The sequence below is a fragment of the Miniopterus schreibersii genome (assembly GCF_964146895.1).
Source record: "Miniopterus schreibersii genome assembly, chromosome: 3".
Classification (NCBI taxonomy): domain Eukaryota; kingdom Metazoa; phylum Chordata; class Mammalia; order Chiroptera; family Miniopteridae; genus Miniopterus; species Miniopterus schreibersii.
The window spans coordinates 8,158,227-8,180,600 of NC_138103.1; the positions used below are offsets into that span (position 1 = coordinate 8,158,227).

General features: G+C 40.8%; 1 protein-coding gene across 2 annotated transcripts in view; it reads left to right on the plus strand.

Moving 5' to 3' along the window:
• Positions 1 to 22,374, plus strand: part of XPO6 (exportin 6) — a 112,676-nt gene that overhangs the window by 54,435 nt on the left and 35,867 nt on the right. For both annotated transcript variants that reach the window (XM_081132718.1, XM_081132717.1), the window contains exons 7-11: positions 398 to 851; positions 4,068 to 4,194; positions 9,381 to 9,490; positions 20,644 to 20,752; positions 22,178 to 22,270. In XM_081132718.1, the coding sequence (XP_080988844.1) occupies positions 398 to 851; positions 4,068 to 4,194; positions 9,381 to 9,490; positions 20,644 to 20,752; positions 22,178 to 22,270 (893 nt within the window). The remainder of the gene's footprint in view (positions 1 to 397; positions 852 to 4,067; positions 4,195 to 9,380; positions 9,491 to 20,643; positions 20,753 to 22,177; positions 22,271 to 22,374) is intronic.

Genomic DNA, 22,374 nt, shown 5'->3' on the forward strand with positions numbered 1-22,374 from the left:
TTTCCAGAGCAAACAAGAACATTTACTGAGAAGAACAGAATTGTTTTACATTTTTGCAAATCTCTTTATCATGTGGCTTAATGAAAGAGAGCTTTTGCTTTCTCTCTGTCAGATATCACATGTAATGTGGCCTCTGGAAAGCTCTGGTGTACACTTGTGAGAAAAGAAACTACCAATATAGGATTCTTTTAAAACTAGTTTGAATTTGAGAACTCCCTAAAGGATCTTGGGGACCCTCAGGAGTCCCTGGACCAAACTTTGAGAACTGTTACATTATAACTGTTGCATTATAGTAGTGCTTGGTTTTTGTTTTTTGTTTTTGTTTGTTTGAAGGAGAATTAAATTGGTTTGTAAGAGATTTGATAGTGTAGATCTTAAAAGCCTTTTGTATTTTCAGGTGACTTACTGAGTAACCTGTTGCAGAGTCCTAGCTCAGCCAAACTCTTGAACCAGCCAATCCCCATCCTTGATGTGGAGAGTGAGTATATCTGTTCCTTGGCCTTGGAGTGCCTGGCCCATCTCTTCAGTTGGATTCCTCTGTCTGCCAGCATCACCCCGTCCCTCCTTACCACCATCTTCCATTTTGCGCGCTTTGGCTGTGACATCCGAGCCAGAAAGATGGCATCAGTTAACGGCAGCAGCCAGAACTGTGTATTGGGTCAGGAGCGTGGCCGGCTTGGGGTCCTGGCCATGTCCTGCATCAATGAACTCATGTCCAAGAACTGTGTGCCTATGGAATTTGAGGAGTATTTACTGCGTATGTTCCAGCAGACTTTCTACCTCCTGCAGAAAATCACCAAGGATCACAATGCCCACACGGTGAAGAGCAGGCTAGAAGAACTCGATGAGAGGTAATGAAAACAGGTGTGAAGTTGGCATGCCCTGAGAAAGGGCCTTGACTGGTTATCACAGTGTTCTGCATGGTGTCGTAATCCTCTTTGGTTTCAGAATTTGGGGCTCCTGGTGAGGAACAGAAAGGTAGGTGTGTACCAGTAAGTGTAGGCTTAGCTGGAAGGGCTAGGGGTGGTTAAGGGAAATGAAGTGAGTTTGAAAAGTGATTGTGAATTGTGTAGGTTTGTTGTCTTTTCTCCCATCCACCTCCTGTCCTCCCTTCCACCCGTCTTCCCCCTTCTTCCTCACTATTTGCTTGCAGGTCTGAAGTGGTGCAGGAACCAAGACTGCTGCTCATGCGTAGCCAGGAACAGGAGAGGAGGTCCGTGGAGGTACAGGAGTTACAATCACCCTTTCTCACTTGGTGTGGCTTGTCAGTTTTTACTATTTGACTTTGCCCAAGTGGACATCAGCCAGTGCATAGGAATGCTGTCATATTGTAAGTTGCACACAGATGGCAAGCTTCATGACAGAAAGGAGAGATGTTCATGTTGTCACAGGCTCATGTTGCGCACACCTGTGTTTGTGTGTTATTGTCCCTTTGAATGGAGTCTAGCCTTTCCGAAGTGCCCTACGAGATGATTCTGTCACAGTACTCTGAGGCAGGGTTTCATTAATTTCCCTTGTAGATGATGTCATTTATCTGCCTTACAACTTTCATTAATAGGATGCTACTGTGGGGTAAAAACAACAGGGAAAAATTGAAACTTATATTAATAGCATCATCATGTTGACTGTTCAGAAACTTCCAAGCAGATAAATTGTGTTGAATTAGTAAATATGTATAGATTGCCTGGCAGGCAAAGTTAATTTTTTAATCAATTTTCCTTGGCTTGTGTTTTATTATTAAGCTATGCAGAGTTAATCCATTTTCTTTCCTTAGAATAAATAACAATATAAAGTGCCTAAAATTAAGATGGTTTTAGTGCTGCTTAAATTTAGCAATTTTAATAAACTTTTTAAGTTAAAAAAATTGGTACATAATATTATTTTGGTTTGCTTCATTGTAAGCAAGCTTTGTGTAAAATTTTCTCTGTATAATCACAGAAAACTCATAAAATGGTATGGTAATATGTTTTATTTTTTATTATTTGGTAACAACTTTGTATATAAATTCAAAGGCATCAGCATTCAAACGCAATTTTATATTGTTTTCTAGCTTCTGTTAAGAAAGGCTGTATTTTCATTTGTTAAACTCTAGTTGCTTGTATCAAGCATCAGATATCAGTTGTTTTGACTTTTACTTGTGGCATAATGTTTGTTATGGCTTACCTTCGGGCGGTATAGAAATGTTGTCATGGATTATCTTTATACTGATTTTGTTACGTGTAACTTTTATGCTCTTGGTTTTATATTTTAATTCTATGCTTTCCTATTGCCCTGTGAAAGCTGAGAGGTGCCTGGAAGCAGAAAGGTGACATAAACAATACTGTGTGCTTGCTTCCTGGCTCTCGGGTCCCCTACCACTAATTCTAAACAGCTAAATCCATTCTCGGTTGTTTAGGTGCTACTTAACCAGGTCCTTTGCTTCTCTTCTCCACTATTGCCTTTTTTCTAACTTTCTACTGCTCATTAGCACCTGTACCAGAAGGTGGGCAAGGGAAAGAAAATGAGGTGAAATAAAATTTGTAGTTTTAGCTGCTGAACAGCCTTGTTTGTATTCTTTAAAACATTGGGTTGGAGATTAAAATAAAATTGAGATTGCATGATATTTTACCCGTGACTTCTCTTTATTCTTCTACGGGTGGTAGGGAATTGAGTGCATCTTTCTAAAGAGCAGGAAACAGGTTGGTGACTGAAAATCCATGTAAAAAATATAATGTAATAAGCAGAGCGAGGAAAGAGGAGTTCCTGCTCCTTGAGGATTAGTGATGGAAGGCATCAGAGAGAAGTCTCTTTGTACTTTCCTATCTCTAAAAACAGTTGATTTCAGTGCCTGTTTTTTAAGTATTTGGCCCAGTGATCCTTATCAAACAAATTAATGTTATTAAAGCTGCAAAGAAGTTTACATATGTGTGGAGGTCAGACCATTGGGCCACCCTCAGGACGATAAGTCCCAAGAACAATATGGGGCATTTTATTTATGGCCTAATTTTGCTCCTCTGAGTCGAAGTCTTCTTCTCTCCCTTTATTATTTCATGTATCTGTGCCTTTAAAAAATAGGTTTCCGAAGTTACAAGTTTCAGAATTGGTTTTGGCCATTATTTAATTTTTGGCTAATGCCTGTTATATCTTTATCTTTTTTTTTTATTTTTATTGGTCTCTGAAATGTGATTTATGGAGCTATGTCCATCTCATTTTCTAATCACCTTTTGGTATTTAGGGGCTTAAAATGACAGTTTCTGAGATGTGAGAGTGATGATGTGCCGTGTGTTTAATAACAAGTCTCTTATCCTTGCAGCTGTGACCCACACTCTTCTGTGAAATGATTTTGTGAATACAGATGACTGGGGATTCACTGTGATGTGAAAAGAGAGCACTGAGTTGGGAGTGGATGGTAGTCCCATTCTGCCATGAGCTGGCTGAGTGACCTTGGGTTGATCACTTTATCTCTCCGGGCCTCTCTGTAAAATGAAGCATCGGATTAAATTGTCCCGAGGCTTTTCCAGCTCTGACAACCTTCCCTTATTTTTGAAATGACTTTGGAGTGGATTGGGATGTGCTGTGTTTAATTAGCTCCTAGTGCTAATTAAACACAGGGCAGGCTTGACTGTATCTTACCTGGATGCCATGTCTTTTGTATAGCCTTGTTTTGGTTTTTGTGTTTCTAGCACATTCATTTTAATATTTTGGCCTCCTAGCAAAGAAAACCAGCCTTCCAGACCTGCCACATTGAAATGACACACATGATCTGCCCATTGACTTTTTAGTACCATTTCCTTTCACTGTAATTGGGCTATAACACTAATGAGTTAGGAAACGTGAGAGCACTAGTTTACACGATGCTTCATAGATGGTGTTTGAGGATTAAAGTTGCTTTTCTGCTATGTTTCAGGTGGTAATGGAATGAAGGGTTGCCTGACCTGTAGGTAATTGTTGCAGGCCTTTATATTTTTAACTGAAAATATAAATCTGAATAGTTCTTTACTGAAAGAAATTTGGATTAAATTTGAGTTTTCTTTTAAGGAGGTGGCTGTGTGTCTCATTGTCACCTTTTGTCTTCTTGTCTTATTTAGCTACATTGAGAAGTTTACTGACTTTCTTCGGCTCTTTGTGAGTGTGCACCTAAGAAGAATCGAGTCCTACTCCCAGTTCCCTGTGGTGGAGTTTTTGACACTTTTGTTTAAGTACACATTTCATCAGGTAATGCCCCAGAACCGCCTATCCTTCCTCCCCCAAAAGCCTGCTTTGTTATTTTCAGGAGAAAGAACTACTTCACTTCCCAAACATTTTATAGTGCTCACTATGTAAAGATTGACACATTTACCCTTCATAACAACCCTATGCGATAGGTATTATTGTCATCTCCATTTTACAGGTAAACTGACGCACAAAGAATGCCTTGCTCAGTAAGAGGTGGAGCCAGGAATTGAACCCATACAGTCTGTGCTCTCTTAACCACTGTGATGTTGGAGAAGCAAAGTATAGAAAACTGTGCAATTAGGGCCGTTAGCTCTATTCTATAACTGTCACTGAGACTTCCCACGAGGAGACTATAAAGAGTGACCCTCTCAAGAATTAAGTTTTGGTGGGTCCATGCTCCTAACCCTCAACCCCCTTCAACAAATATTTTTTGAGCCCCTATTATCTGTCAGGATCTGGGCATATACAAACTTGAAAGTCCTTGCCTCCATTGAATTTACATTTCAGTGACCCAGTATTTTTTATTTGTATTATTGGAACAGCTTTATTGAGGTAAGATTTATATACTACTAAATTCACCCATCGTAATGATGCAGTTCAGTGGTGTTCAGTAGCTAGACTGGCGCCATCATCACCATAGCCCAGCTGTAGAAATTTCATTCATACCCTGTCCCTTGTGCCCTTTTGTGTGTGTTGTTAAAATCAGCTTTTTATTGAAGTATCAGATACATACAGAAAAGTGCATAAATCACACAGGTACAGCTTGGTGCATTTTTCCAAAATGAACAGACCATGTAACCACCACCTATGTTAAGAAATAGAACATTACCAGCACCCCTCAGAAATCTCATGTCCCTTCCCAGTCATTCCCCTCTCATTTCTCCCCAGAAGTAACCCCAATTGTGATTTTAACATCCCAGGTTAGTTTGGCCTGTTTATACAAGGTGTATTTGTTCTGTCTGGCTTTTTTCCTTTAGTATTATGTTTGTGAAATTCACCTGCTGTGTGGCAGTAGTTCTTCATTGCTTTATAGTAAGTCGTTGTCTGAAAATCCATTCCACTGCTGATTGGGGCTGCTTCCAGTTCTGGTGAACAGGAATCATGTTGCGGTGAACATTTTTGCACACGTTTTTTGGTGTATAGATGTAGCTCTTTCTGCTGGTATATACTAGGGATGAAATTGTCAGTGAGGGCATCTGATTTTATAAGGAGACTTTTATGGTTGTAGCTTAATGAGGCTAGAGGAGAGGCAGGGGTCTAGGCTGGGGGTGTGTGCGTATGCAATAGACTTGGAGTAACGTTTTAGTGTGCGAGCCAGCCCTTCTCAAAGAGGTACTTGGCAGTAAGAGCACCCAGTGGCAGAGTGAACCATTCCTGGGAACCGGGAAAGGCGCAGTTGGGGGAAGATGACCAAAGGCTGAGGAAGTGTGAAGAGGTCGGACAGAGAGTCCAGTGAGTGTAGAGCAAGAAGGAAAACATGCTGGGCTCACCAGGCCTAAGGAGGAATTGAAGAGATGGTGAGATGTGGGAGGGTGAGGATGGGAAATAGAAAGAGGCATCAGAGGTGGGAAAGTTTTGAGACGGGTCCAGACAAATCTTAAAGGGAACCAGATGGGTTTGATAGCTTAGGATAAGTGTAGCAGAAATAAAAGAGAGAAAAGGAGCCAGCGTTGGAGTCAGAAAGAAGGGGTCTGTTTGGGAAAATGGAATGAAAATGTCTTGCAGTTTTGCTCCATATGTAAAAAGGGATCTTTAGTATATATGGTGTAGAAGAAGCTTAAAAAATGTGTTAAAGTGTGCATGTCTTAGGACTGCTTCTTTGGATTTGGACCCAAAAGTTCTGTGTCGAGCTCTGGTTGTTTCTGTCAGCCCTGTGTCCTTGGAAAAGTCTGTTTTGTTTTCTTCGATTTCCATTTCCTAACCTAAGGAGAGCGACTGCAGTGGGCATCTTCAGGGTCTTTCCCAGTGTTCATCTTTTATGATTCTTTCACTAGAATTCTACGTGTTATTTCTCTGTTGTAGCGAAAGTGGTACTTTTATATACATATACATGTATATTATATTTATATACTCGGAAAAGATGTAGATATGGTAATGAAGCAAACAACAAGCTTCTTTCTTCCTTCTTTACTTGCAGGTCTCTGTCAGCTGAGCTCCCTTCTGCTCTTGTGGCCTCCTGTGTGAGGACCGTTCTTTCTGGGTGCAGGCTCTTGGACTGTGGTGTCCTCTAGGTGTGGGCAGAAGCAGATGCTGAGAACAGTGGGGCGGGAACCTGGAAGGTGCTCCATGCAGTTTACTATAGGGTGGGCAGCCCTTTGCCAGAGAGGCAGAGTAGAGAAGAGATGGCAGGCATACTCCACGATAAGGAGCTGCTGGTGGGGAGTTTTTTTGGATATGATTTAAGAATAAGAAATTAACTGCTCTCTAGAGAGAGCTTTAAGTTCTCATCTACTCATTAATAGTGTGAACATCATAGTTTAGTTGTCTGGAAAGTGGGAAAATGTGCCTTTCCTCTTGTCTGGAGGGTTATAATGGGTGTACTCAGTATTTTGCCTTTTGTTTCTAAAATTCATGAAAAGGTTAGTACTGGTGAACATATTTTGGAAGAATAGTAATAAGATAAAGATGGTGTTAGTATCTTTCTCTTACCAGTTCCTCTCTTCTATTTCTTTCCTACATTGTTTCTCTCACCTAAGTGTCTTGCTGCAGCCACTCTAGCCCCTAGTGCTCACCAGGTGCTTGCCTCCACTGTCATTCTCCTTGCTTGCCAAGGCCCTGGGGTATCTGTATATAAGCATATGACTTCTGTCTTCCTGCTCTCTCTCTTACTGTATTGTCACCAATTCCTTCTTGGTCTTGCATTTTTCATTTTGCCCCTTCTTCCTAAAACTCTCAGATAGGATGGCACGGGGGTGGGGAGGGCTGTGGACCAGAGTCTCAAAGATCCCCATTCCAGTTCTGTTTCTGTTCCTTATTTTGTCACCTTGGGCAGGTAATTTCTGAGCCTTGGCTCCTTTATCTATAAAATGGAAAGAAGAAAAATACATCTGTCCAGTTTTCAGGACTATTGTAAAAATCATATAGACCAGGTGTGGGAAACCTTTTCTGACAAGGGCCATTTGGATATTTATAACATCACTCGTGGGCCATACATAATTATCAACTTAAAAATTAGCTGTGAAAAAAGCTCCTAAATTTAGTGAATTTCGAGTCCCGCCTGCAGTTGCCTTGGCAGGGCTAGACCAAATGATTTCTCAGACCGTATATGGCCTGTGGGCCAGATGTTTCCCATCCCTGATGTAGACCAATGCATATGACTAACTGCTGCAGACCACTTGCAGATAAGAGTGGTATCATTAGTTTCTTAAAGAAACTTGTCAGGATTTTCAGTGATTAATTATCCCTGGAATCTGATAAGTGTATCTGTGTACAGGTACATTTTTAAAATGGGTCTGTGAGGGTTCTGAAAAGTTGGATGACTTTAAATGTGCAGTCAGCCTATCATCTTTATGACCTTACTGATCTGTGCCCACAGCACTCGTCAAAGGCCAGATGTGGGTGGTGCACAAGGTCTCACAGTGGGGCCTACATGTGTGGATGTGAGTGGCAGTGTTGTAGGTCCTACAGAGGGTTTATCTGCCCACCTTTTTTTCTAACCTTGGGACACATAGCAAATCTTCAGTTCAAAGGCATGGTAAGATATGTGTAGTTACAAAGTACTTTGATGTCGCCATAAAACCCGGATTTATGTGGAGGCTTTTCTCTAAAGCATTTCCACATGCATCTGGTCAGTTATGTTCTTTGGAGGGCGCTGGTGAGTATTTTCAAACCAAGGAATGACAGCTGGGCCACTGACTTAAGGGAAGCTCAGCAAGCCAAAGCCAGGACAAGACCACATCTCCTGGCTGGGCAAGTCAAGTGCTTGCCCACCAGCTGCCCATCTTATTTCCATGTGTCTTATCAATTTTTTCTGCTTGTTCATTGGCTTCATTTCATGCCATGGACAACCTGGGTTTTGTGAAGTCTGAAGTAGAGACAGGAAGTGGTCTTTCTGTTTTCTGAGGATGTCCTGTCAGTGGTCCTGATTGAGCTGCAGCCATCTGGTTCCAGGGCTGCCAGGCAAACTGTGCACTTGGAGTCTGTGTTTTTTAAGTTACAGTTTTCTGTCTCAGCCACAGACTGGGCACAGAACTCCCCCTGGATGTTAACCCCCCAGCGTTGGTTATTCCTTGGGCAAATTCCATACATGTCCATGTAAACATAAGTGGAAGAAAAATTGATCCAAGATGATGGTATTATTTCTTTCTACATTATTTCTTTCTACACCAATTATGTGGTTTCAATCAAGCAATCACAACTAAAACCAAAGAGTTCTTGTAGGTAGCAAGAATTTGAGTGGATATATAAGGGGTTAGGGGGCCACAGTTGAAAGTGAGTATGTATGAGAAGGACTAGATGGAGAGTTTAGTGCCTGGGTTTTTATGAAATAGAAGCTCAAAGCTCTCGAGAGAGTTGGTCAGTGCTCGAGAGAAATGGTCCAGCACTAGGATCCTACAAAGGCTTTGTCCCCTCCTCACTTTGTCCTGTCAACACTGGGTCAGAGGTTGCTGCTAGCCTGCTGGACACCCTACTTTTACAGATGAGATAATGCCCAAGAGTCAGATTTAACAAGCTCATTTTCAATCTGTTATATAGGAAGACTGCAAATAGTCTTTCCTAATGTTCACAGTGTAAACTTGGCACCTTTGGAGCCACTGAAACTTATTTTCAGTTTTGTTGTGGTATGTAGTAGAAAGAGCATTTGCCGGGGTAAAGGGACCTGCTCCTCCCCCTGACCTTGAGTAAATCGTATCTTTCTCTATAAACATGTGAATTGGATGATCTGTAACAATCCTTCTCACCACGGTCTTAGATTTTTAAGATAGGTGTTCGCTTGGCTTATTTTGTTGCTCAGTTTGTCCCACATAGTATTTCCCTAATGATGTGCTCTATGGTACCCTTGTCTTGTTATGTTCAATGGGGCCTAATTGTGAAGACCGATTAAAAGACACCAGTGTGCTTTCCAGGAAGCTGAGGGAATGTAGGCTTATTGGTTGTAACATTCTGATGGAAGTAATTGGTGGGTGTGTTTCTAGGGAGTATTTGCATTAAGTAATTTCATTGTCTGGATTTCTTTTGCACCATAGCCTACTCATGAAGGTTACTTCTCTTGTTTGGATATCTGGACGCTCTTTTTGGACTATCTGACAAGTAAAATTAAAAGTCGTCTGGGAGACAAGGAAGCAGTTCTCAACAGGTAAACCCAAGAAATGTTGATAACTAGAAATAGACATTTTTGCTAGTTTTATTTATGGCCTGAAGGGTCAACCATGCATCCTGACCTCTTCAGTGAAACCGAGTCACATAACCTAAAGTAGTGATGCCATTGAATATTTTCTTCTTTTTTTTTCACTTAATATCTCATTTTCTGAAAACATATTTTTCTGATTAAAAAAATATTGTTAATCTTCAGTGTGAAAATGCTTTGTGTGTTTTTTTTTAATGGCATTACTGAAGCATTTTGTTGAATGAAATGATATGACACTTGGGATTTGCTTTAAAATAATCCACTGGGAATAAAAGGGGAAGTGGTTGGCCATGTGTTGGTTGATGTTGAACTTAGTTGATAGGAACTTAGGGTTCATTATACTCTTACTCTTTTTGTATGTGTTTAAAAATTACCTAAAGTAATAAATACTTGCCATGAAAAAGGATTTTAGAAACCAGGAAAAGATAGAAAATATAAAGAAGAGAAGTTATCCATAATTCCATAATCCATAGATAATTAATTACTTTTGTACTTTTTAAATTTTATTTTTTAAAAATAGAAAATGGGAAAATGTTTTCACCCATGTTTCTCAAGCTCATTTTTCTTGCTTGTAGGTAGAAAGTGTGTTTCCTGTACACTGTGGTCATTATTTAATTTCAGAAATGAAATAATGAGCTAATATATTTCTAATGCTTGGCACATTATATGCTCAGTAAATGGTATCAGTGGTTGGTGGTGTAGATTGTGAGCATGCCTTCCCCAGAAATGTGCCTAACGGAGGTTGTGAGGAGAATCCTCACCTGGGGAGAGGTTGGATTGAACCTCTAAAACCCTTCCCATTGCTGAGGTTTTATGAGCTTTAAAAATTATAAACAGAATATTTGCATTTCAAGTTTAAACATTTGCACTTTTGTTCCCAAACATTATTTTTGTGATTGCAAAATAGCTTCCAAGTTGCTATGGTGCCTGCTCACTTGTGGTTATGGGTAGTACATTCATGTATAACGTTATTATAGAGCAGTAGATCCTGTTTTTGGTGAATTTGTCAATTGTACGTAATTGTGTTTTTGAATGAGATTCTTCAAAGCAAAGTTACTTCCGCCAGATTGTCTTTCTCGGGTGCCCAACAGTTGCATCCTTTGGTCCTGGGTCTGTGCCTGATTTGCTGTATTTAGTGGTAGATATTCTTTCATATCTCTCAAGGTCATTGGGAGAATAAACTGGGGAAATGATTAATATGAAAATGCTTTTTAAAGCACAGTACAAGTATGCTTTAGGTGTGAGAATGTGATTTCATTGAGAAAATGTACCCTAGCAGATTATTACTGTTAAATATACACTTAGGCACATTCTCGTACCAATGGGAAGAGCAGTGGTGTAGAGTTTGAATTCTTTTTCTGCTTCATGTTAGCAGTGCTACTTTTGGTCAGGTTATCTGCTGACCACATTTCCTCTTGCAGAATTCACATACTAATACCTGTCTTGAAGGATGGTTAGGATGTATATAAAATCATGTATGTAAAATACCACCACAGCACTTAGCATGTATTAGACAACTCAGTAAATGGTCACAGTGATGACCCCATCAGTAATAATAATAGATGGTCCTGCCATTTGGCTGTGGTGGTGACCATGAGTTAAGTGACAGGGCCCCCGGATGGTCTGCACAGGTCAACCTGTCATCTGATATCACCTGATATCACAGTTGTCAATGCTTCTGGCTGACCACTTTTAATACTAGTTATTTTTCTCATTGATCATTTGATTAAAAAGGAGGCTAATTTTTTATGACTTTTTTTTTTTTTTTTTTAAAGGCATACACTTATAACACTTTCATATCTTTAAAAAACAAAAATACCCAAACCCAAAACCTTCAGAGCTGGTCTGTGGTTTATGCTGTAAAGAGTAACCATCGTCTGAAGACCTGCTTGTTGTCAGATACGCCTTAGTGGTCTAGGATAGTAGATTGCCCTAGAAGGGTGTATAAGGCAGTCCACTGGGGTCCACAAAGAAAAAAGTTGAACTTCAACTGGTATACTTTATCTTTCACCTTTTACACCATACATTTATACATGTGTGTGCTCAAAAGTTTTTTGTTTTTTAAATATATCTTTATTGATTTCGGAGAGAGGAAGGGAGAAGGAGAGAGAGATAGAAACACCAATGATGAGAGAGTCGTCATTGATCAGCTGCCTCCTGCACAACTCCTGCTGGGGATCAAGCCAGCAACCTGGGCATGTGCCCTGACTGGGAATTGAACCGCTATCTTCTGGATCCTAGGTCGATGCTCAAATGCCCAACCGGGCAGTTCAAAAGTTTTTAAGTGAAAGTTTTGAAAGTTTGGTAGTCACTCTTCTAGGTTATAAAAGACTGTAGTATATCAGTGCGCTGTTTTGCCAAAGCAACTGATAAAGAGCACTGGCTACTGGTAATTACCACATTCATTTTATCTAAGAGTTTATAAATCTAGTCAAATGTTTTTCAACTGATAACGTATGTCTGAAAGAACATATTTGGGGTGCTTTTGGAATTACAGTTGTGGTTGAGCCAGAATTTCAGAAGCAACTGATCTTGCAGGAAGTAGTCAGAATGTTTTCTTAGTGTCTTAGTGGGGAATGTAGGTGTGGTTAAGTCACAGAGGCAGCACTGAGTTCCTGTCCCTTGTGGTTTAAAGGTTTTGCATCATTCGTCACAACAATGTAGTAGGCATTGTAGGCTACAAATTTAGAAGCACAAATATACATGGATTTATTTTTGGTCTTAGGAGCTTGGAAATGGGAGCTCTGCATGTTCCTTGCTCAGTGAGAATGCTCCAGAACTGCTTGACAGAGCTGGTAGGGATTTTAGAGAACTTGAGTCCCATTGTTAATGTAATAAATGTTCTGAACATACTCAGCTGAACAGAATTGCTGGTGGGGCTCATTGTCCTGATTTGCCATTCTGAGGTTGCATGGAAAGACCTGAATTTCTGTCGGCTTTTCCTCATTTGTACTTTGTGGATGGTTGTACCTTATAAGTTGTTAAAATTAAAGGAACCAATGTGTGTAAAGCACCTTGGCTGACCGTAAGTGCTTAGTGAATATGTATTGGTTTCCTTCTCTTTTCTCTCTCTCTTTGTGCTTGTCAGTGTGAAGGGAGCCACCTGTGTAGAAACTTACTTTTACAGGAAGATGAGGAAACTTGAAGTGAGTTAAGCAACTTAAAGTTATTGAGTCATGACTTGTGAACCCCTTTGTCATGAGACTGACAAGTGCTGGCCACAGACCAGCTAGGGATTCTGGGTGACACTAGATTGGACTGTAAACAAAAGTGGGCGAGCGTGAGAAAAATTGCTGCCTTTTTTTTCCTGAGTGGGTTTCTGCTTAATAAAGAGGAAATGCCATTATGACACAGGACATTTTGATACAATTAATAAAAGGTGATAACTAGATTTAAATCCAGGCTCCTATAGCTTTCTAGCTCCTGCTAAGAGAAATTCATGCCTTTGACTTCCCCAGAGAGCAAGTGACTGTGGTCATAGTTATTTCATTATAGAGTTGAAAAAGCTATGCAGGATTATGCCTCAGTCCTTTGTAGTTATCCGACTTGGAGTTTTCTCTGTTTATTGCCTACGTGTTTATTTATTTGTTCATTTGTTCTTTCATTCTTTATATACTTACTGAGCTGCCTTAACATGTAGAATTTTATTTAACTCTCAGAAGTTGGGATGCTTTTGGAATCACCTGTGGTGTGAGACATACAGGTCTGTAGGTTTATCTCTATTATGTACTGAAACATTTAATGCTACAAATTTCCCTCTGATCAGTGCTTTAACTTAATCCATCAAATTTTAGCATGGGCTGGCTGGGCGTGGCTCAGTGGTTGAGCATCAACCTAGGATCCAGGAGATCATGGTTCAATTCCCCGTCAGAGCACATGCCTGGGTTGCGGGGCTCGATCTCCACTGGGGGGTGTGGAGGAGGTGGCTGATCAGTGACTCTCATCATTGATGTTTCTACCTCTCTCTCCCTTTCCCTTCTTCTTTCTGAAATTAATAGATATATTAAAACAATTTTTAGTATGTTTTCCTTTTCATTGTTTAGTATATTTTAAAATTTATATCTATTTTTTTTTTTTTTATATGATCCTCAACCGAGGATATTTTTTTCCATTGCTTTTCAGAGAGAGTAGGAGGGAGGGGAAGGAGGGAAGAGGGACAGCCAGTGAGAGGGAGGGAGGGAGAGAGAGAGAAACATCTGTGCGAGAGAGACATCGATCAATTGCCTCTGCACCCACCTCAGCTGGGGCCAGGGGGCCAGGGATCAAACCTCCAATCCAGGTATGTGCGCTTGACCAGGAATGGAATCTGTGACCCTTCGGTGCATGGGCTGATGCTCTAAGCACTGAGCGTCACCTATCAGGGTATTAAAAAAAATTTTTTTCAATCCCTTCCTGAGGGTATGCTTTTTGTTGATTCTAGAGAGAGAAGAGGGGGCTGGAAGATTGATGTGAGAAACATTGACCAGTTGCCTCATGCACACGCCCCAACTGGGGATCAAACCCGCAATCTGGGTATGTGCCCTAACCAGGAATTGAACCTGTGACCCTTTGGTACACAGCACGATGCTTCAACCATTGAACCACACCGGCTAGGGCTGTTTAGTGTACTTTCAAATTTCTCTTGAGAACTCCTCTGTTTAATTTCCAAATATTTGGAGATTTTCCATATGTCTTGCTTTCTAGTGTATATATTGAGCTGTAAACACAGTTTGTGTGATTCCCATTTGTTAGGGTTTGTTTATGACCTAGTCTTGGTGATTGTTCATTGTGCACTTGGAAAGAGTGTGTATTCCCATCATTGGGCGAAGTGTTTTATAAATGTCAGTCAGGTCAGGTCGGCGGATCGTATTCTGCTCATTCTTTCAGTTACTGAGAGAGGTGAGCTCTCCAGGCGTGATTGTGGATTTGTCTGTCTCTCCAGTTCCATCAATTTTTGCTTCGTTTGAGACTGTTAGTTGCACGCCAATTTAGTTTTCCTTTTCAGTGTATCTATTGAGTGTTTGACTATATCTCATATGAGGTTTTTTTTTAGTGGTTGCTCTGGTATTACGATATATATACTTTGCACTAACATTTTATCACTTCTACTGTAATGTAGAAACCTTAGCACCATATCGATCTTTTACTCTCCCTTCTTTGTATAGAGGTTGTCATATGTTTAACATCTATGTACATTGAAAACCTCATCAGGTAATGTTCAGTTTTTTGCTTTCATTCATCATTCATATTTTAAAGATCTTAACAGGAGAGAAATAGTCTGTTATATTTACCCACACATTTGCCAATTCTCTTGCTTTTCCTTCATTCTTGAAGTTCCAGGTTTCTTATTATTTACCTTCTGTATTAATCAGCTAGGTCTGCCATAACAAAATACCATCGGCTGGGTGGCTTAAACAGCAGAGATTTATTTTCTCACAGTTCTAGAGACTAGAAGTCACAGATCAACATGCTGGCAGATGCAGTTTCTGATGAGGACTCTGTTCCTGGCTTGCAGATGCTGCCTTCTCTCTTAGTCCTCACATGGCCTTTCTTGCGTGCTTGCATGGGGACACAGAGGGAGCATACATGTGCTCTCTTATCACTTCCTCGTCATATAAGGGCACTAGTCCTGTTGGATTAAGGCTCTACCCTTAAGACTCCACTAAACTTTTATTACTTTTTTAGTCTTTAAATATCTTCAAAGTCTTTAAATTCCATTTTAGTTCAATAAGACAATTTACAGATGAGAGGTTTTATCTGTCCTCTCATCTGAAGTGGATTTTCTTTCCTAGCAAAATTGTGAAAATGTTTTGGTTTATCAGAGCAAATTATAGCATGAAACTTCTATAACTTTAAGAATTTATGTCCTGAGCAAATGGCAGACATAAGCTCCAGGCTTAAGTGTTTGATCTTACCTTTCTCTGAAGTCTATTGAAGTGGGATTTTGATTCCTTTTTTTTAAAAAAATTAAATTTTATTATCCACAGTATTACAGGTGTCCCCCATCCTCCCTGTACCCCCTCCTCCCAGCCCCTGTCCCATCCCAGACCTTCACCACACTATTGTCTGTGTCCATGGGTTATGCATATATGTATGTGAGTTCTTTGGTTAATCTCTTCCCATCCCCCAACCCCCCCAAATCTGTTATTCTGTTCCATGCATCCATGCCCCTGAACCTATTTTGTTTATCAGTTTATTTTGTTCATTAGGTTCCACATATAAGTGCAATCATGTGATATTTGTCTTTCTCTGACTGGCTTATTTCACTCAACATATTACTCTCCAGGTCCCTCCATGCTGTCACAAAGAGTAAGAGATCTTTTCTTTTACAGCTGCAAAGTATTCCATGGTGTAAATATACCAAAGTTTTTTTATCTACTCATCTCCTGAATGGACATTAGGCTGTTTCCAGATCTTAACTATTGTAAATAATGCTGCTATGAACATAGGGGTACATATATTCTTTCTGATTGGTGTTTTGGGCTTCTTAGGATATATTTCTAGAAGTGGGATCATTGAGGAGTTTCATTTTTAATTTTTTCAGTAAATTCCATACTGTTTTCCATAGTGGCTGCATCAATCTGCATTCCCACCAGCAGTGTACTAGGGTTCCCTTTTCCCCACATCCTCGCCAGTACTTGTTTTTGGTTGATTTATTGATGGTAGCCATTCTGGCAGGTGAGAGGTGATACCTCATTGAAGTTTTAATTTGCATCTCATAATTAGTGATGTTGAGCATTTTTTCATATGTCTCTTGGCCATCTGTATGTCCTCTGTGGAGAAGTGCCTGTTCAGGTCCTGTGCCCATTTTTTAATTGGGTTATTTGTCTTCCTTTTGTTGAGCTGTATGAGTTCTTTATAATTTTGGAAATTAACCCCTTACTCTATGTGTCATTGGCAAATATGTTCTTCTATACAGTGGGCTCCCTTTTCATTTTGATGCTGGTTTCTTTTGCTGTGCAGAAACTTTTTAGTTTGATGTAATCCCATTTGTTTATTTTTTTCTTTGTTTCTCTTGCCTTAGGAGATGTATCGGTGAAAATTCTGATATGTGAGATGTCTGAGATTTTGCTGCCTATGTTTTCTTCTAGGATTTTTATGGTTTCATGACTAACATTTAAATTGAACTCTTCTATCCATTTGGAGTTTATTCTTGTGTGTGGCATAAGTTGGTGGTGTAATTTCATTTTTTTGCATGTATCTGTTCAATTTCAACACCATTTATTGAAGAGACTATCTTCAATACACTAGAGCATAACTCTAGTGTATGCTCTTGCCTCCTTTGTCAAATATTAATTTACCATAATGATGTGGGTTGATTTCTGGGGTTTCTGTTCTGTTCTGTTGATCTATGTGCCTGTTTTTGTGCCAGTACAGGCTGTTTTGATTACAATGGCTTTGTAGTATAGTTTGTATAGTATAGTATAGTTTGATATCTGGTATTGTGGTGCATCCAACTTTTTTCTTCTTTCTCAAGATTGCTGAGGCTATTTGGGGTCTCTTTTGGTTCCATACAAATTTTTGGAATATTTGTTCTACATCTGTGAAATATGCTGTTGGTATTTTAATGGAATTGTGTTGAACTATAGGCTGCTTTGGGCAGTATGGACATTTTTTTTTTTAATACTCACCCGAGGATATTTTTCCATTGCTTTTTCAGAGAGAGTGGAAGGGAGAGAGAGAAACATCGATGTGAGAGAGACAGATATCAATTGGTTGCTTCCCACACTCACCCCGACAGGGACCGGGCCTGGGGATTGAACCTGCAACCGAGGTACGTACCCTTTGTCAGAATCGAACCCGGGACCCTTCATCCCACGGCTGGAAGCTCTAACCACAGAGCCAAACTGGCTAGGGCAGTATGGACATTTTAATGATGTTAATTCTTCCAATCTATGAACATGGTATATTCTTCCATTTGTTTGTATCTTCCTCTATTTCTTTTTTCAGTGTCCTGTAGTTTTCTGAGTACAGGTCATTTACCTCCTTGGTTAAGTTTATTCCCAGGTATTTTATTTTTTGTTGCAATGGTAAGTGAGATTTCTTTTTAGTTTCTCTTTCTGAGAGTTCATTATTGGTGTATAAAAATGCCATTGATTTTGTTTGACGGTTTTACTTCCTCCTTTTCAATTTGGATGTCTTTGATTTTTCCTTCTTGTCTGATTGTTGTAGCTGGGATTTTGATTCTCTTGACAATTTTTCCCACAGATGTTGCCTGTTTTATTGGTGATTTCCCTGCCAGTGTTCTTTTCTGGGCGATGCTTAGTTGCCAGTCTAATCGAGGTTGTGAAGTCATTTACAGACACCGAGGGACTGATTGTTGGGGGCAAGAGTGGGCAACCTTTCTGCCTCTAGTGAAGAAACGAACTCTTGTGCCCACTAAACACTGAAATGTGACAGTTCAGGAGGATTTAAAAATAATCTTTAGATTCACACTCTACAGAGACTCATCACATGGGTTGTAACTCTTAGACTAGGTGGACTGTATTTGATCTTGGCATTGGATACCGTTCAGCTTTGGCTATCTTGTTCTAGCACTCACCTGCATAGACTAGGTGGTTTATTAGGGTCCTGTCAGGAAATCAGAAATGACAATTATTTTAAGAATTCAGTGTAGGAAATTGATTAAACTGGTTTTAGAGGACTTGAAAAGCAAAAGGGGAACCCTGAGATAACAGATGATAAGTATAGGAAGCAGCTCCACCCCTAGGTTGAGGGGTACCAAAGGAAAGAGGTTGGGGTTATGAAATCTAGAACATCAGAGGGATGGATGGGCCCAGGCAGCTAGAGGTCACATCTCTGAGGACAAAGAACCACCCCCTGCCACAGGAGCTCCAGGAGGGCCCCAGGGAGGGGGGACTCAATCTTTTGAGGAGATGGAATAGTCTGGCTGCTGCTGGCACTTCTGAGAGTGCATGGTGAGGCTGGTTCTGGGAGTGTGGAAGCTGAAACTGGAACAATTATTACTACCAGGTGACCGTTGTTGGGGCAACACTGCTGGTACAGCAAGCCCATAGGAAGATTGGAGTCTCTTCACCCCTCCTCTGCCTTCTTGTCTTCCTCCTGCACCCTGTTGGCAGACAGCCCAGTGGGCCGAGAAGTGTGCTTTGCCTAGTCTCAACTCCAGTATAACACAGCCTGGAGAGTAGGTTGGCACTGAGAGCTGAATGACCAGCATGATGGTTTGCTTTATTAGTGGGAGCGATCCCTGATTCGTCTGAGAAACATTTCAGGACAGGGAAGCACTTAGGCAATATGATTTGTTCTTGAAAATTAGTGGTTTGTTGGCCCTTGTGTTAGCAACTGTTGCGTATAACTTGATGTCTGGCCCTTGTGTTAGCAACTGTTGCGTATAACTTGATGTCTTCTGAGGTAAGTTCTTATCACATACGAGTAATATCTAAGCCTCAGGCTCCAAATCTTTCTGTGAGAAGTTATCCTTAGACATGGATCAACGTGTGAGGGTTTCCCCAGGCGCTTTCCATTTCTTCATTTAGGTTATAAGTGTTCTTAAAATTTACTAAAGAGTAGGTTTGGGGGAGCCCTGGCCAGGTTGCTCAGTGGGTTGGAGCGCTGTCCCATACACCAAAACGGTTGTGGGTTTGATTCTCGGTCAGGGCACATACCTGGGTTGTGGGTTCAATCTCCAGTCAGGGCGCGTGCAGGAGCAGCTGATCCATGTTTTTCTCTCGCCCCCTTCTTCTCTCCCACTAAAAAAATCAATGGCCCTACCGGGTGTGGCTCAGGGATTGAGCGTCAGCCTAGGATCCTAGGAGATTGAGGCTCGATTCCTGGTCGGGGCATGCAGGAGGCAGCTGATTAATGATGACTCTCTCATCATTGATGTTTCTGTTTCTCTCTCTCCCTCTCTTTTCCTCTCTCTGAAATCAATAAAGATATTTTTTAAAAAAAAGAATCAATGAAGAACATATCCTTGGGTGAGGATTTAAAGAGAAAAAAAAGAGTAGGTTTGGGGGAGCGGGTGGAGCAGGCTCAAAGCCCATTGGTGGTTTATGTGTAGAGAGAACACGGGATGCTGAGTTAGGGAACCCTGGGTTCAAATCAGCTAGCTTTGTGACCTTAGGCAATTTATTTAACTTCTGTCAACTAGTTTTCTCATCAGAAGAATACCATTAATACCACTTACCTCTCACAGTTGTTAAAAGGATTGAATCACTAAATTAACTGATATTTATATGTTGTACCTGTAATCCCCAGGACAACCACTGAGAAAATATATGGCACAGAGAAAGACAAGTGCCATATGATTCCACTCATATGGAATTTAATGAACAAATTGAACTACCAAGCAAACTAGAGACAGATTCATAGATAGAGAGCAGACAGACAGCTTGGGGTGCTGTGGGGTGGTGGAGGGATTGAGCAAAAAAGAAAAAGAGAACTCATGGACATGGACATCAGTGTGGTGATTATAGGGGTGGAGGGGGGGGTGGAGGTGGAAGAGGGCATAGAGGCAATAAATGGGGATGGAAAAGATAAAATAAAATTTAAAAATATATATGGTAAAGTTAGTAACAAGGGAATTAAAGTGGTGCACTAGAAAATATCTATTTAACACAAAATGGAGGAATTGAGAAACAAACGATATGACAGAGAAAACAAATAGCAAAATGGCATAAGTCCTTTCCTATCAGTAATTATATTAAATGTAAAGGATTAACTTCTAGTTAAAAAGCAGAAATTGGCAGAATGGATTAAAAAAACATGGTCCAACTATATGTTGTCTACAAGAGACTCACTTTCGTTTCAAAGACACAGGTTGAAATAAAAAGGCTAGAAAAGGTATTTTATGCAAACAATAACCAAAGAGGTCTGGGTTTGCTGTACTATCTGACAAAATAGACTTGGAAGGCAGAAATTGCTACCAGAGACAAAGAAGGACATCAAGAAGGTACCTGAAACATAGCTAAGTAAAGACCCTGCTACTGTTCCACTCTCACATACACACGTTCCAGCCCATCCACTAAGCCTAGTGTAGACGCTCCTTTTGTATATGGTAACAACACACAGACACTATTCCTTTCACAGCATAGGAAGCCCTTTTGAAATCCTAGGCTAAAAGCCTGCCTTCACCTGCTGTTGACTTTCTCCCCGCCACATAGGTACGAAGATGCCCTCGTCCTCTTGCTCACGGAGGTGTTGAATCGAATCCAGTTCCGATACAACCAGGCGCAGTTGGAGGAGTTGGACGATGAGACTCTGGATGACGATGTAAGCAGCACGCCCCGATTGGCGTTACTCGCTGTCACGAGGTGCAGTGAGCACGGAGACGCTGGGCCTTGCAGCCGGAGCGGTCTCCGGGTTTGAGTTGTGCATCTGAAATTTACTCCCTGCCAGTCTCTTTGGGCTCATTAACTGTAAAAAAAGGTTTACGGGCATTTTTACCTAGATGGACTAGGATGTAAGTACATGTGTACAGTGAGAAGTGGTTTAGTAAGAACTTTCTATCCCTCCTGTTTCCCCCTCTGCACCCACACCTCCACTCCCCACTCAGGGCAGCAAATGGAAGCTAGCTGGGAGCTGGTGGAAACAGTTAAAGAGATGCTTAAAGGATAAGGCTAGAATGAAAGGGAATTTCTTTTGAGTACATTTTGTAAACTGGTATTCCTTAAAATCATTTTTGAATTTGTTGATGTTGGTGTCCCCACATTGATAAGGAAAATGTTTTTAGGACACAACTCCAATGTTCTTTTTTCTTAACCACCATGTACTTCAAAATTTTCAAGTCACTGGTATGGATTCAAAATAACAGTGACTGTGGCATAACCAAGACCTTGAGGGTGGCCATGTTTGGGTTGGAAAGAGCCCTGTACTTGGAACCAGAAGGCCTGGATTTGAATCTCTGCAGCCTTGACCATGAAGGAGACAGGTCCAGGCGTTGAATTTCTTCGATCCTTAATTTTCTTATCTCCCAAAAGGGGGTGCCATATCTGTGTTGACAGTTGCATGAGGGTAACACATGAGGAAGGACTGGTTACATGCCTGGTGCTTACTGGGTGCTTGGTAAACTTCTGCTTCACTTCTTGTTGACTGTATGACTCAGGCCAGTGCTTCTCCTGTTTTAGCATGAAGAACAGTCACTGGCACAGATGTTAAACAGGTTTTGATTCAGGCGGTTTGGGGTGGGGGCCACAGCATTTGCATATCTAACAAGCCCCCAGGAGATGCTCATGCCATCTGTCTGTAGACCATACTTCAAGTGGCACTGAGTATATATATATATAACTATATACTTACTGTAAGTATATATAACTATATACTTACAGAACACAGTACCGGACCGTCTCAGAAAGAATGAGTGACGACCAGGTCCTATAGCTGGGCTGGCGTAAAGGGGAATGAGCATTTCTTTCACAAGTGGCTTTTTTATCTCTGTACTCCTATGACGGTAGGGGGAAAAGTAGGTCATTCTAGGTGGATCATCTCTTAGGAAAAAGCTTTTAATGATATTAATTTATTGGGTTAAAAAATATATTTTAGCTTGGCCTTTTTAAAGTACCAAATAACCTGGCTCCATCATTTGCCATTTCTTCAAAATGTTATGTCTAAGAGTGGACTTGAGGCCAAGGACAGATAGCAGGGAAAATGACAAGACCCTGCCTGTCAGGAGAGCTGACCCTTCTGTTTCCCCTGCAGCAGCAGACAGAGTGGCAGCGGTACTTACGCCAGAGCTTGGAGGTGGTGGCCAAAGTGATGGAGCTCCTTCCCACACACGCCTTCTCGACGCTGGTAACTCACCGTTTGGAGGGGATAAAGAGCCTGATGATTTCCCTGAACACACAGTATGAGCAGTCAGGCTTTTTTGCTTAGTGGTATTATAGACTGTTTTCTCA